Source organism: Euprymna scolopes, chromosome 9 (genome assembly GCF_053919585.1).
Source record: "Euprymna scolopes isolate OS-2025 chromosome 9, ASM5391958v1, whole genome shotgun sequence".
Taxonomy (NCBI): Eukaryota; Metazoa; Mollusca; class Cephalopoda; order Sepiida; family Sepiolidae; genus Euprymna; species Euprymna scolopes.
The window spans coordinates 165,655,678-165,670,930 of NC_136490.1; the positions used below are offsets into that span (position 1 = coordinate 165,655,678).

The 15,253-nt window shown below is 23.4% G+C and overlaps 1 protein-coding gene across 2 annotated transcripts in view; it reads left to right on the forward strand.

The window, feature by feature from the left end:
* The window catches only part of LOC145284966 (translin-associated factor X-interacting protein 1-like), a 378,099-nt gene that overhangs the window by 185,588 nt on the left and 177,258 nt on the right, over positions 1–15,253 (forward strand). For both annotated transcript variants that reach the window (XM_080134070.1, XM_080134071.1), the window contains exon 6: positions 30–300. In XM_080134070.1, the coding sequence (XP_079990196.1) occupies positions 30–300 (271 nt within the window). The remainder of the gene's footprint in view (positions 1–29; positions 301–15,253) is intronic.

Below are 15,253 nucleotides of genomic sequence, written 5' to 3' on the forward strand. Positions count from 1 at the left end.
TTTTAATTAATGCGTATCTCTAACGGCAGATATGAAAATCTTGCAAGATCAGAATGATGAAATTCAAAGTCAAATTAATAAGATGCAGGCAAAACTCGAGTTGATCGGTAAAGAAAGGAAAGAGACAGAAGAAAAACTGAAGGAAGCATATCAGTTGTTTCGAGACGAACATGATGCCCATCAGTTGTTGAATATGGAATATAACAAATTGGAAATTCTCCACTCGAATATAGAATTTCCAAGTGATTCCAACCAACCGCCAGGTGCCACAGATTTGACAACTCTGAAACTAACCTTAAGGTAAGAGGAACGGAAATTTTATTTGTTTTTTTAATTTTTCACGAATTTAAAATAAAAAATAATTTCAATAAGTTCTGTTACAAATACATAACTTTGTTTGCAAACCTTGATGAACCCAATAAGCTGCAAAATTCCACATCTTTTTTATTGGAATCCCTGGAAGATTTTCTACTCTGTAGTAGTTATTCTTCTAATGCACTCATCTTTGAAAGACAGTACGTCTGCTCTATGTGCCGTCGATATGTGAAAGAAGAAGAAGAAGAAGAGGAAGCAGTTAGCATGGTTGGTTTTACTGGGAAAAAAGTGAGACCAACCATGAGAATTCCCGAGATTTCAAAGAGATAAAAGACCAAACTCTGACAGATAGAGGTGCTGTGCTTTTGATCAAAACAGAAAACCGGTGACAGAAGAGAAAAGTTCTGTTCAAAAGAGAGTTTCAGGGTGGGTGACAGAAGGACCCAGCAGTTCTCAAACTGTTGTGGCTTAGAAATGGCAGGCAAATCATTCGATATCCATCTGATTCCTGAATTACTGTGCATCTCACCCGATGACACAGTATTCAAATGGTTGGAACATGTGGAGCTGGTGTGTGAAATGTGTTGACAACATCGAACCTGTTCTACCACTCAAGCTGAGAGGTGGTGCGCTGTCCATTTACCGGAGATTAATCCATAACCAGAGGGAGAATTTGAAGCAAGTAAAACAAGCCCTCGTTGTGGCTTTCATGCGGACCCTTTTATGGCATATGACAAGTTTGTCTCCCATTGTTTATACTCTGTGGAAACTGTTGACAAATACTTGGGTGACCCGCAGGATCTTGCATGATTAATAGAAGAGAACCCCTCTGATCGATAGCTCAGTTGTGCTTTCATGTCAGGACTCCCCAGTTCCATAAGGCAACAGTTGTGGTGATTCTCCAGAATGAAACAGATGACTCTGGAGCAGATTCTTGCAAGGATTTGGGCTCTCATGAACGAGGAGGCACAAATGAAAGAACCTGTTGCTGCAGCAGTTGGAAGACGCAGAATTCTTCCTCATGTGCCTGTAGACTAGCCTTCAACCTCCGACCAACATGGTGCAGTCACAGTGTGGTTGAGAAGAAAATGTCACAAGTGTGAAAGTCCCGATCACTTTGCCAGAGACTGCCGGCAGCTCAGAGGCAAATCAGGCAGTGTGTTTCCAAAGATTCCTTGTTATTGATGCAAGAAGCAAGGACATGTGGCATCAAGGTGTCCAGGAAATGAGGCAAGGGGTGAGAGGCTAGCACCCCTCTCTTCCCACATAAACTAGAAAAGATGCTCCCTATGATAAAGGTAAAGATCGATGGGCTAGATCGGATAGCAATAGTGGATTCTGGCCACTTATAAACTGTTGTAAGTGGGTCGTTATGTCAACTCAAAGTACGAAAAAATACTGCGATTCTGATGGCAGGACAGAAATGCCTGTTAAGCCATAGTGTTGGCAATATGGCATTAACATTATTCAACAGGAATCCTCTGAACACTAACATACTTGTGGTAAACAGCAAACCATTGAGATTTGACCTCATTCTGGGGATGACATCATCAAGAAATTTGGTGGTGTGCATATTGATAAGGGAGGCAAGGTATATTTTGCTGTGACAACTTTTGCTTTGCGTGCAACAATAGAACTGGAACAGCCTGATTTTCACTCGACCAATGCACCAGAACCTGGGCCATGTTGTGGAATTGGTCTCGTCATTAGCCGCCACAAAAATTATGCAACAGAGTACCAAAGTATAGCAAAAGACCATGCAAACTACAATACCAAGCTACAAGCCTTGATTGATAATGGGTGATTGGTTCCATACCCAGAGACGACATTGGGCCCCCCAAACAGCTTGATCCCATTAATGGCAATCATTCAGCAGAATCAAGAAAAGGTGAGGCTGGTGTTCGACTATCGGGAAGTAAATGAGCATGTGGACCCATTTACAGCCCACACAGACATATGCACTGAAAAGTTAAGAGAATAACTGCAAGTGGGATCCAATGCATTGGTGTTAGACCTTCGTAAAGCATACCTTCAAGTAACCGTGTACAAATCATTGTGGCTGAATTGGTTCTTATTTCGATTTCTTTCAACCCAAATTTCATAGCTAAATTGATGCTTTTCAGAACAGCATCTAATTCAGCCACGTTAATATGATCATAGGCATTTTCTTCTCAACCATGCTGCATATTCCACCACCAAACCACCAGTTTCCACGACCTCAGCAATTGCAATATTGCACCACATTACTCCTCTATCTGTTTCAGGCATGTACCAAGTTCCAGTAACAGGATCATTCTTTTCTAAATCAGTTAAAATTTCCTGCATTACTTTGACCGTCAACTATGCTCCCTCAATCTACTCCACTTGCTCCTTTCTTAACATAATTAGATGCTAGTTGCAGCCATTTAGCAACTGGATAGTGTCCCAATAATATGCCACAGATAGAAAATAACTCCCTAACTCCCGTCAACTAAATTCTTCTCCTAGCTCTGGGGTATTATTGCCTCACCTGAATATTAGTTTGTAGGTTTAGTGAAGGTTTTCAAGAGATTAGATAGGCCTACAAAACTTATTACACATGTTCTTTTTTACCTGTTCAGGTACTCCCTTCTATTGGAAGGGTAATTAAAGTGATCCAATTCTTTCTTCAAGTTCACCAGGATCAGGAAAGGACCTTAAATCGCTTTGGCACTTATGCTGAACATGAACCGTGCTGGAACAATGGTGTTATGTAGTAATCTATTCTTTACAGTTCTGTATCTTCATCGTCAATAATTGCTTTCTTTCTCTCTATGCTAACAGATGGCAGTTCTTTTATTTATTTTTATGGGGGCTTCAAATATCCAAAAGTTTTTAGACCAATCAGAAAAAAGGTTAATTATTCTTTTTTTTTTAAGTTTTAGACCAATCAGAAAAAAGGTTAATTATTCTTTTTTTTTTAAAGTTTTAGACTAATCAGAAAAAAGGTTAATTATTCTTTTTTTTTAAGTTTTAGACCAATCAGAAAAAAGGTTAATTATTCTTTTTTTTTAAGTTTTAGACTAATCAGAAAAAAGGTTAATTATTCTTTTTTTTTAAGTTTTAGACTAATCAGAACAAAGGTTAATTATTCTTTTTTTTTTAAGTTTTAGACTAATCAGAAAAAAGGTTAATTATTCTTTTTTTTTTAAGTTTTAGACTAATCAGAACAAAGGTTAATTATTCTTTTTTTTTAAAGTTTTAGACTAATCAGAAAAAAGGTTAATTATTCTTTTTTTTTTAAGTTTTTAGACTAATCAGAAAAAAGGTTAATTATTATTTTTTTTTTAGGATTTAGACTAATCAGAAAAAAGGTTAATTATTCTTTTTTTTAAGTTTTAGACTAATCAGAAAAAAGGTTAATTATTCTTTTTTTTTTAAGTTTTAGACTAATCAGAACAAAGGTTAATTATTCTTTTTTTTTTAAGTTTTAGACCAATCAGAAAAAAGGTTAATTATTCTTTTTTTTTAAGTTTTTAGACTAATCAGAAAAAAGGTTAATTATTATTTTTTATTTAAGTTTTAGACTAATCAGAAAAAAGGTTAATTATTCTTTTTTTTTTAAGTTTTAGACTAATCAGAAAAAAGGTTAATTATTCTTTTTTTTTAAGTTTTAGACTAATCAGAAAAAAGGTTAATTATTCTTTTTTTTTTAAGTTTTAGACCAATCAGAAAAAAGGTTAATTATTCTTTTTTTTTTAAGTTTTAGACCAATCAGAAAAAAGGTTAATTATTCTTTTCTTTTAAGTTTTAGACTAATCAGAAAAAAGGTTAATTATTCTTTTTTTTTTAAGTTTTCGACCAATCAGAAAAAACGTTAATTATTCTTTTTTTTTAAGTTTTAGACTAATCAGAAAAAAGGTTAATTATTCTTTTTTTTTAAGTTTTAGACCAATCAGAAAAAAGGTTAATTATTCTTTTTTTTAAGTTTTTAGACTAATCAGAAAAAAGGTTAATTATTCTTTTTTTTTAAGTTTTAGACTAATCAGAAAAAAGGTTAATTATTCTTTTTTTTTTAAGTTTTAGACCAATCAGAAAAAAGGTTAATTATTCTTTTTTTTTAAGTTTTAGACTAATCAGAAAAAAGGTTAATTATTCTTTTTTTTTTAAGTTTTAGACCAATCAGAAAAAAGGTTAATTATTCTTTTTTTTTAAGTTTTTAGACTAATCAGAAAAAAGGTTAATTATTCTTTTTTTTTAAGTTTTTAGACTAATCAGAAAAAAGGTTAATTATTCTTTTTTTTTAAGTTTTAGACTAATCAGAACAAAGGTTAATTATTCTTTTTTTTTTAAGTTTTAGACCAATCAGAAAAAAGGTTAATTATTCTTTTTTTTTAAGTTTTAGACTAATCAGAAAAAAGGTTAATTATTCTTTTTTTTTCAGTTTTAGAGTAATCAGAACAAAGGTTAATTATTCTTTTTTTTTTAAGTTTTAGACCAATCAGAAAAAAGGTTAATTATTCTTTTTTTTTTAAGTTTTAGACTAATCAGAAAAAAGGTTAATTATTCTTTTTTCTTTTTAAGTTATAGACCAATCAGAAAAAAGGTTAATTATTCTTTTTTTTTTAAGTTTTAGACTAATCAGAAAAAAGGTTAATCATTCTTTTTTTTTAAGTTTTAGACCAATCAGAAAAAAGGTTAATTATTCTTTTTTTTTTAGTTTTAGACTAATCAGAAAACAGGTTAATTATTCTTTTTTTTTTTTGTTTTAGACTAATCAGAAAAAAGGTAAATTCTTCTTTTTTTTTTAAGTTTTAGACCAATCAGAAAAAAGGTTAATTATTCTTTTTTTTTTAAGTTTTAGACCAATCAGAAAAAAGGTTAATTATTCTTTTTTTTTAAGTTTTAGACTAATCAGAAAAAAGGTTAATTATTCTTTTTTTTTAAGTTTTAGACTAATCAGAAAAAAGGTTAATTATTCTTTTTTTTTTCAGTTTTAGAGTAATCAGAACAAAGGTTAATTATTCTTTTTTTTTTAAGTTTTAGACCAATCAGAAAAAAGGTTAATTATTCTTTTTTTTTTAAGTTTTAGACTAATCAGAAAAAAGGTTAATTATTCTTTTTTCTTTTTAAGTTATAGACCAATCAGAAAAAAGGTTAATTATTCTTTTTTTTTTAAGTTTTAGACTAATCAGAAAAAAGGTTAATCATTCTTTTTTTTTAAGTTTTAGACCAATCAGAAAAAAGGTTAATTATTCTTTTTTTTTTAGTTTTAGACTAATCAGAAAAAAGGTTAATTATTCTTTTTTTTTTTTGTTTTAGACTAATCAGAAAAAAGGTAAATTCTTCTTTTTTTTTTAAGTTTTAGACCAATCAGAAAAAAGGTTAATTATTCTTTTTTTTTTAAGTTTTAGACCAATCAGAAAAAAGGTTAATTATTCTTTTTTTTTAAGTTTTAGACTAATCAGAAAAAAGGTTAATTATTCTTTTTTTTTAAGTTTTAGACTAATCAGAAAAAAGGTTAATTATTCTTTTTTTTTAAGTTTTAGACGCATCAGAAAAAAGGTTAATTATTCTTTTTTTTTTAAGTTTTAGACCAATCAGAAAAAAGGTTAATTATTCTTTTTTTTTAAGTTTTAGACCAATCAGAAAAAAGGTTAATTATTCTTTTTTTTTAAGTTTTAGACTAATCAGAAAAAAGGTTAATTATTCTTTTTTTTTATGTTTTAGACTAATCAGAAAAAAGGTTAATTATTCTTTTTTTTTAAGTTTTAGACCAATCAGAAAAAAGGTTAATTATTCTTTTTTTTTTAAGTTTTGACTAACCAGAAAAAAGGTTAATTATTCTTTTTTTTTTAAGTTTTAGACTAATCAGAAAAAAGGTTAATTATTCTTTTTTCTTTTTAAGTTTTAGACCAATCAGAAAAAAGTTTAATTATTCTTTTTTTTTAAGTTTTAGACATATCAGAAAAAAGGTTAATTATTCTTTTTTTTTAAGTTTTAGACTAATCAGAACAAAGGTTAATTATTCTTTTTTTTTTAAGTTTTAGACCAATCAGAAAAAAGATTAATTATTCTTTTTTTTAAAGTTGTAGACTAATCAGAAAAAAGGTTAATTATTCTTTTTTTGAAGTTTTAGACTAATCAGAAAAAAGGTTAATTATTCTTTTTTTTAAAGTTTTAGACGAATCAGAAAAAAGGTTAATTATTCTTTTTTTTTTAAGTTTTAGACTAATCAGAAAAAAGGTTAATTATTCTTTTTTTTAAAGTTGTTAACTAATCAGAAAAAAGGTTAATTATTCTTTTTTTTAAAGTTTTAGACTAATCAGAAAAAAGGTTAATTATTCTTTTTTTTAAAGTTTTAGACTAATCAGAAAAAAGGTTTATTTTATTTTTTTTTAAGTTTTAGACTAATCAGAAAAAAGGTTAATTATTCTTTTTTTTTAAGTGTTAGACTAATCAGAAAAAAGGTTAATTATTCTTTTTTTTAAAGTTGTAGACTAATAAGAAAAAAGGTTAATTATTCTTTTTTTTAAAGTTTTAGACATATCAGAAAAAAGGTTAATTATTCTTGTTTTTTAAGTTTTAGACTAATCAGAAAAAAGGTTAATTATTCTTTTTTTTAAAGTTGTAGACTAATCAGAAAAAAGGTTAATTATTCTTTTTTTTTAAGTGTTAGACTAATCAGAAAAAAGGTTAATTATTCTTTTTTTTTTAAGTTTTAGACCAATCAGAAAAAAGGTTAATTATTCTTTTTTTTAAGTATTAGACGAATCAGAAAAAAGGTTAATTATTCTTTTTTTTTAAGTTTTAGACTAATCAGAAAAAAGGTTTATTATTCTTGTTTTTTAAGTTTTAGACTAATCAGAACAAAGGTTAATTATTCTTTTTTTTTAAGTTTTAGACTAATCAGAAAAAAGGTTAAATTATTCTTTTTTTATAAGTTTAAGACTAATCAGAAAAAAGGTTAATTATTCTTTTTTTTTAAGTTTTAGACCAATCAGAAAAAAGGTTAATTATTCTTTTTTTTTAAGTTTTAGACCAATCAGAAAAAAGGTTAATTATTCTTTTTTTTTAAGTTTTAGACTAATCAGAAAAAAGGTTAATTATTCTTTTTTTTTAAGTTTTAGACTAATCAGAAAAAAGGTTAATTATTCTTTTTTTTTAAGTTTTAGACTAATCAGAAAAAAGGTTAATTATTCTTTTTTTTTTAAAGTTTTAGACCAATCAGAAAAAAGGTTAATTATTCTTTTTTGATAAGTTTAAGACTAATCAGAAAAAAGGTTAATTATTCTTTTTTTTTAAGTTTTAGACTAATCAGAAAAAAGGTTAATTATTCTTTTTTTTTAAGTTTTAGACCAACCAGAAAAAAGGTTAATTATTCTTTTTTTTTTAGTTTTAGACTAATCAGAAAAAAGGTTAATTATTCTTTTTTTTTTAAGTTTTAGACTAATCAGAAAAAAGGTGAATTATACTTTTTTTTTAAGTTTTAGACTAATCAGAAAAAAGGTTAATTATTCTTTTTTTTTAAGTTTTAGACTAATCAGAAAAAAGGTTAATTATTCTTTGTTTTTTAAGTTTTAGACCAATCAGAAAAAAGGTTAATTATTCTTTTTTTTTTTAAGTTTTAGACTAATCAGAAAAAAGGTTAATTATTCTTTTTTTTAAGTTTTAGACTAATCAGAAAAAAGATTAATTATTCTTTTTTTTTAAGTTTTAGACTAATCAGAAAAAAGGTTAATTATTCTTTTTTTTTAAGTTTTAGACTAATCAGAAAAAAGGTTAATTATTCTTTTTTTTTTAAGTTTTAGACCAATCAGAAAAAAGGTTAATTATTCTTTTTTTTTAAGTTTTAGACTAATCAGAAAAAAGGTTAATTATTCTTTTTTTTTTAAGTTTTAGACTAATCAGAAAAAAGGTTAATTATTCTTTGTTTTTAAGTTTTAGACTAATCAGAAAAAAGGTTAATTATTCTTTTTTTTTTAAGTTTTAGACCAATCAGAAAAAAGGTTAATTATTCTTTTTTTTTAAGTTTTAGACTAATCAGAAAAAAGGTTAATTATTCTTTTTTTTTTAAGTTTTAGACCAATCAGAAAAAAGGTTAATTATTCTTTTTTTTTAAGTTTTTAGACTAATCAGAAAAAAGGTTAATTATTCTTTTTTTTTAAGTTTTAGACTAATCAGAACAAAGGTTAATTATTCTTTTTTTTTTAAGTTTTAGACCAATCAGAAAAAAGGTTAATTATTCTTTTTTTTTAAGTTTTTAGACTAATCAGAAAAAAGGTTAATTATTATTTTTTATTTAAGTTTTAGACTAATCAGAAAAAAGGTTAATTATTCTTTTTTTTTTAAGTTTTAGACTAATCAGAAAAAAGGTTAATTATTCTTTTTTTTTAAGTTTTAGACTAATCAGAAAAAAGGTTAATTATTCTTTTTTTTTTAAGTTTTAGACCAATCAGAAAAAAGGTTAATTATTCTTTTTTTTTTAAGTTTTAGACCAATCAGAAAAAAGGTTAATTATTCTTTTTTTTAAAGTTTTAGACTAATCAGAAAAAAGGTTAATTATTCTTTTTTTTTTAAGTTTTAGACCAATCAGAAAAAAGGTTAATTATTCTTTTTTTTTAAGTTTTAGACTAATCAGAAAAAAGGTTAATTATTCTTTTTTTTTCAGTTTTAGAGTAATCAGAACAAAGGTTAATTATTCTTTTTTTTTTAAGTTTTAGACCAATCAGAAAAAAGGTTAATTATTCTTTTTTTTTTAAGTTTTAGACTAATCAGAAAAAAGGTTAATTATTCTTTTTTCTTTTTAAGTTATAGACCAATCAGAAAAAAGGTTAATTATTCTTTTTTTTTTAAGTTTTAGACTAATCAGAAAAAAGGTTAATCATTCTTTTTTTTTAAGTTTTAGACCAATCAGAAAAAAGGTTAATTATTCTTTTTTTTTTAGTTTTAGACTAATCAGAAAACAGGTTAATTATTCTTTTTTTTTTTGTTTTAGACTAATCAGAAAAAAGGTAAATTCTTCTTTTTTTTTTAAGTTTTAGACCAATCAGAAAAAAGGTTAATTATTCTTTTTTTTTTAAGTTTTAGACCAATCAGAAAAAAGGTTAATTATTCTTTTTTTTTAAGTTTTAGACTAATCAGAAAAAAGGTTAATTATTCTTTTTTTTTAAGTTTTAGACTAATCAGAAAAAAGGTTAATTATTCTTTTTTTTTCAGTTTTAGAGTAATCAGAACAAAGGTTAATTATTCTTTTTTTTTTAAGTTTTAGACCAATCAGAAAAAAGGTTAATTATTCTTTTTTTTTTAAGTTTTAGACTAATCAGAAAAAAGGTTAATTATTCTTTTTTCTTTTTAAGTTATAGACCAATCAGAAAAAAGGTAAATTATTCTTTTTTTTTTAAGTTTTAGACCAATCAGAAAAAAGGTTAATTATTCTTTTTTTTTTAAAGTTTTAGACTAATCAGAAAAAAGGTTAATTATTCTTTTTTTTTAAGTTTTAGACCAATCAGAAAAAAGGTTAATTATTCTTTTTTTTTAAGTTTTAGACTAATCAGAAAAAAGGTTAATTATTCTTTTTTTTTAAGTTTTAGACTAATCAGAACAAAGGTTAATTATTCTTTTTTTTTTAAGTTTTAGACTAATCAGAAAAAAGGTTAATTATTCTTTTTTTTTTAAGTTTTAGACTAATCAGAACAAAGGTTAATTATTCTTTTTTTTTAAAGTTTTAGACTAATCAGAAAAAAGGTTAATTATTCTTTTTTTTTTAAGTTTTTAGACTAATCAGAAAAAAGGTTAATTATTATTTTTTTTTTAGGATTTAGACTAATCAGAAAAAAGGTTAATTATTCTTTTTTTTAAGTTTTAGACTAATCAGAAAAAAGGTTAATTATTCTTTTTTTTTTAAGTTTTAGACTAATCAGAACAAAGGTTAATTATTCTTTTTTTTTTAAGTTTTAGACCAATCAGAAAAAAGGTTAATTATTCTTTTTTTTTAAGTTTTTAGACTAATCAGAAAAAAGGTTAATTATTATTTTTTATTTAAGTTTTAGACTAATCAGAAAAAAGGTTAATTATTCTTTTTTTTTTAAGTTTTAGACTAATCAGAAAAAAGGTTAATTATTCTTTTTTTTTAAGTTTTAGACTAATCAGAAAAAAGGTTAATTATTCTTTTTTTTTTAAGTTTTAGACCAATCAGAAAAAAGGTTAATTATTCTTTTTTTTTTAAGTTTTAGACCAATCAGAAAAAAGGTTAATTATTCTTTTCTTTTAAGTTTTAGACTAATCAGAAAAAAGGTTAATTATTCTTTTTTTTTTAAGTTTTCGACCAATCAGAAAAAACGTTAATTATTCTTTTTTTTTAAGTTTTAGACTAATCAGAAAAAAGGTTAATTATTCTTTTTTTTTTAAGTTTTAGACCAATCAGAAAAAAGGTTAATTATTCTTTTTTTTAAGTTTTTAGACTAATCAGAAAAAAGGTTAATTATTCTTTTTTTTTAAGTTTTAGACTAATCAGAAAAAAGGTTAATTATTCTTTTTTTTTTAAGTTTTAGACCAATCAGAAAAAAGGTTAATTATTCTTTTTTTTTAAGTTTTAGACTAATCAGAAAAAAGGTTAATTATTCTTTTTTTTTTAAGTTTTAGACCAATCAGAAAAAAGGTTAATTATTCTTTTTTTTTAAGTTTTTAGACTAATCAGAAAAAAGGTTAATTATTCTTTTTTTTTAAGTTTTTAGACTAATCAGAAAAAAGGTTAATTATTCTTTTTTTTTAAGTTTTAGACTAATCAGAACAAAGGTTAATTATTCTTTTTTTTTTAAGTTTTAGACCAATCAGAAAAAAGGTTAATTATTCTTTTTTTTTAAGTTTTAGACTAATCAGAAAAAAGGTTAATTATTCTTTTTTTTTCAGTTTTAGAGTAATCAGAACAAAGGTTAATTATTCTTTTTTTTTTAAGTTTTAGACCAATCAGAAAAAAGGTTAATTATTCTTTTTTTTTTAAGTTTTAGACTAATCAGAAAAAAGGTTAATTATTCTTTTTTCTTTTTAAGTTATAGACCAATCAGAAAAAAGGTTAATTATTCTTTTTTTTTTAAGTTTTAGACTAATCAGAAAAAAGGTTAATCATTCTTTTTTTTTAAGTTTTAGACCAATCAGAAAAAAGGTTAATTATTCTTTTTTTTTTAGTTTTAGACTAATCAGAAAACAGGTTAATTATTCTTTTTTTTTTTTGTTTTAGACTAATCAGAAAAAAGGTAAATTCTTCTTTTTTTTTTAAGTTTTAGACCAATCAGAAAAAAGGTTAATTATTCTTTTTTTTTTAAGTTTTAGACCAATCAGAAAAAAGGTTAATTATTCTTTTTTTTTAAGTTTTAGACTAATCAGAAAAAAGGTTAATTATTCTTTTTTTTTAAGTTTTAGACTAATCAGAAAAAAGGTTAATTATTCTTTTTTTTTCAGTTTTAGAGTAATCAGAACAAAGGTTAATTATTCTTTTTTTTTTAAGTTTTAGACCAATCAGAAAAAAGGTTAATTATTCTTTTTTTTTTAAGTTTTAGACTAATCAGAAAAAAGGTTAATTATTCTTTTTTCTTTTTAAGTTATAGACCAATCAGAAAAAAGGTTAATTATTCTTTTTTTTTTAAGTTTTAGACTAATCAGAAAAAAGGTTAATCATTCTTTTTTTTTAAGTTTTAGACCAATCAGAAAAAAGGTTAATTATTCTTTTTTTTTTAGTTTTAGACTAATCAGAAAACAGGTTAATTATTCTTTTTTTTTTTTGTTTTAGACTAATCAGAAAAAAGGTAAATTCTTCTTTTTTTTTTTAAGTTTTAGACCAATCAGAAAAAAGGTTAATTATTCTTTTTTTTTTAAGTTTTAGACCAATCAGAAAAAAGGTTAATTATTCTTTTTTTTTAAGTTTTAGACTAATCAGAAAAAAGGTTAATTATTCTTTTTTTTTAAGTTTTAGACTAATCAGAAAAAAGGTTAATTATTCTTTTTTTTTAAGTTTTAGACGCATCAGAAAAAAGGTTAATTATTCTTTTTTTTTTAAGTTTTAGACCAATCAGAAAAAAGGTTAATTATTCTTTTTTTTTAAGTTTTAGACCAATCAGAAAAAAGGTTAATTATTCTTTTTTTTTAAGTTTTAGACTAATCAGAAAAAAGGTTAATTATTCTTTTTTTTTATGTTTTAGACTAATCAGAAAAAAGGTTAATTATTCTTTTTTTTTAAGTTTTAGACCAATCAGAAAAAAGGTTAATTATTCTTTTTTTTTTAAGTTTTGACTAACCAGAAAAAAGGTTAATTATTCTTTTTTTTTTAAGTTTTAGACTAATCAGAAAAAAGGTTAATTATTCTTTTTTCTTTTTAAGTTTTAGACCAATCAGAAAAAAGTTTAATTATTCTTTTTTTTTAAGTTTTAGACATATCAGAAAAAAGGTTAATTATTCTTTTTTTTTAAGTTTTAGACTAATCAGAACAAAGGTTAATTATTCTTTTTTTTTTAAGTTTTAGACCAATCAGAAAAAAGATTAATTATTCTTTTTTTTAAAGTTGTAGACTAATCAGAAAAAAGGTTAATTATTCTTTTTTTGAAGTTTTAGACTAATCAGAAAAAAGGTTAATTATTCTTTTTTTTAAAGTTTTAGACGAATCAGAAAAAAGGTTAATTATTCTTTTTTTTTTAAGTTTTAGACTAATCAGAAAAAAGGTTAATTATTCTTTTTTTTAAAGTTGTTAACTAATCAGAAAAAAGGTTAATTATTCTTTTTTTTAAAGTTTTAGACTAATCAGAAAAAAGGTTAATTATTCTTTTTTTTAAAGTTTTAGACTAATCAGAAAAAAGGTTTATTTTATTTTTTTTAAAGTTTTAGACTAATCAGAAAAAAGGTTAATTATTCTTTTTTTTTAAGTGTTAGACTAATCAGAAAAAAGGTTAATTATTCTTTTTTTTAAAGTTGTAGACTAATAAGAAAAAAGGTTAATTATTCTTTTTTTTAAAGTTTTAGACATATCAGAAAAAAGGTTAATTATTCTTGTTTTTTAAGTTTTAGACTAATCAGAAAAAAGGTTAATTATTCTTTTTTTTAAAGTTGTAGACTAATCAGAAAAAAGGTTAATTATTCTTTTTTTTTAAGTGTTAGACTAATCAGAAAAAAGGTTAATTATTCTTTTTTTTTTAAGTTTTAGACCAATCAGAAAAAAGGTTAATTATTCTTTTTTTTAAGTATTAGACGAATCAGAAAAAAGGTTAATTATTCTTTTTTTTTAAGTTTTAGACTAATCAGAAAAAAGGTTTATTATTCTTGTTTTTTAAGTTTTAGACTAATCAGAACAAAGGTTAATTATTCTTTTTTTTTAAGTTTTAGACTAATCAGAAAAAAGGTTAAATTATTCTTTTTTTATAAGTTTAAGACTAATCAGAAAAAAGGTTAATTATTCTTTTTTTTAAGTTTTAGACCAATCAGAAAAAAGGTTAATTATTCTTTTTTTTTAAGTTTTAGACCAATCAGAAAAAAGGTTAATTATTCTTTTTTTTTAAGTTTTAGACTAATCAGAAAAAAGGTTAATTATTCTTTTTTTTTAAGTTTTAGACTAATCAGAAAAAAGGTTAATTATTCTTTTTTTTTAAGTTTTAGACTAATCAGAAAAAAGGTTAATTATTCTTTTTTTTTTAAAGTTTTAGACCAATCAGAAAAAAGGTTAATTATTCTTTTTTGATAAGTTTAAGACTAATCAGAAAAAAGGTTAATTATTCTTTTTTTTTAAGTTTTAGACTAATCAGAAAAAAGGTTAATTATTCTTTTTTTTTAAGTTTTAGACCAACCAGAAAAAAGGTTAATTATTCTTTTTTTTTTAGTTTTAGACTAATCAGAAAAAAGGTTAATTATTCTTTTTTTTTTAAGTTTTAGACTAATCAGAAAAAAGGTGAATTATACTTTTTTTTTAAGTTTTAGACTAATCAGAAAAAAGGTTAATTATTCTTTTTTTTTAAGTTTTAGACTAATCAGAAAAAAGGTTAATTATTCTTTGTTTTTTAAGTTTTAGACCAATCAGAAAAAAGGTTAATTATTCTTTTTTTTTTTAAGTTTTAGACTAATCAGAAAAAAGGTTAATTATTCTTTTTTTTAAGTTTTAGACTAATCAGAAAAAAGATTAATTATTCTTTTTTTTTAAGTTTTAGACTAATCAGAAAAAAGGTTAATTATTCTTTTTTTTTAAGTTTTAGACTAATCAGAAAAAAGGTTAATTATTCTTTTTTTTTTAAGTTTTAGACCAATCAGAAAAAAGGTTAATTATTCTTTTTTTTTAAGTTTTAGACTAATCAGAAAAAAGGTTAATTATTCTTTTTTTTTTAAGTTTTAGACTAATCAGAAAAAAGGTTAATTATTCTTTGTTTTTAAGTTTTAGACTAATCAGAAAAAAGGTTAATTATTCTTTTTTTTTTAAGTTTTAGACCAATCAGAAAAAAGGTTAATTATTCTTTTTTTTTAAGTTTTAGACTAATCAGAAAAAAGGTTAATTATTCTTTTTTTTTTAAGTTTTAGACCAATCAGAAAAAAGGTTAATTATTCTTTTTTTTTAAGTTTTTAGACTAATCAGAAAAAAGGTTAATTATTCTTTTTTTTTAAGTTTTAGACTAATCAGAACAAAGGTTAATTATTCTTTTTTTTTTAAGTTTTAGACCAATCAGAAAAAAGGTTAATTATTCTTTTTTTTTAAGTTTTTAGACTAATCAGAAAAAAGGTTAATTATTATTTTTTATTTAAGTTTTAGACTAATCAGAAAAAAGGTTAATTATTCTTTTTTTTTTAAGTTTTAGACTAATCAGAAAAAAGGTTAATTATTCTTTTTTTTTAAGTTTTAGACTAATCAGAAAAAAGGTTAATTATTCTTTTTTTTTTAAGTTTTAGACCAATCAGAAAAAAGGTTAATTATTCTTTTTTTTTTAAGTTTTAGACCAATCAGAAAAAAGGT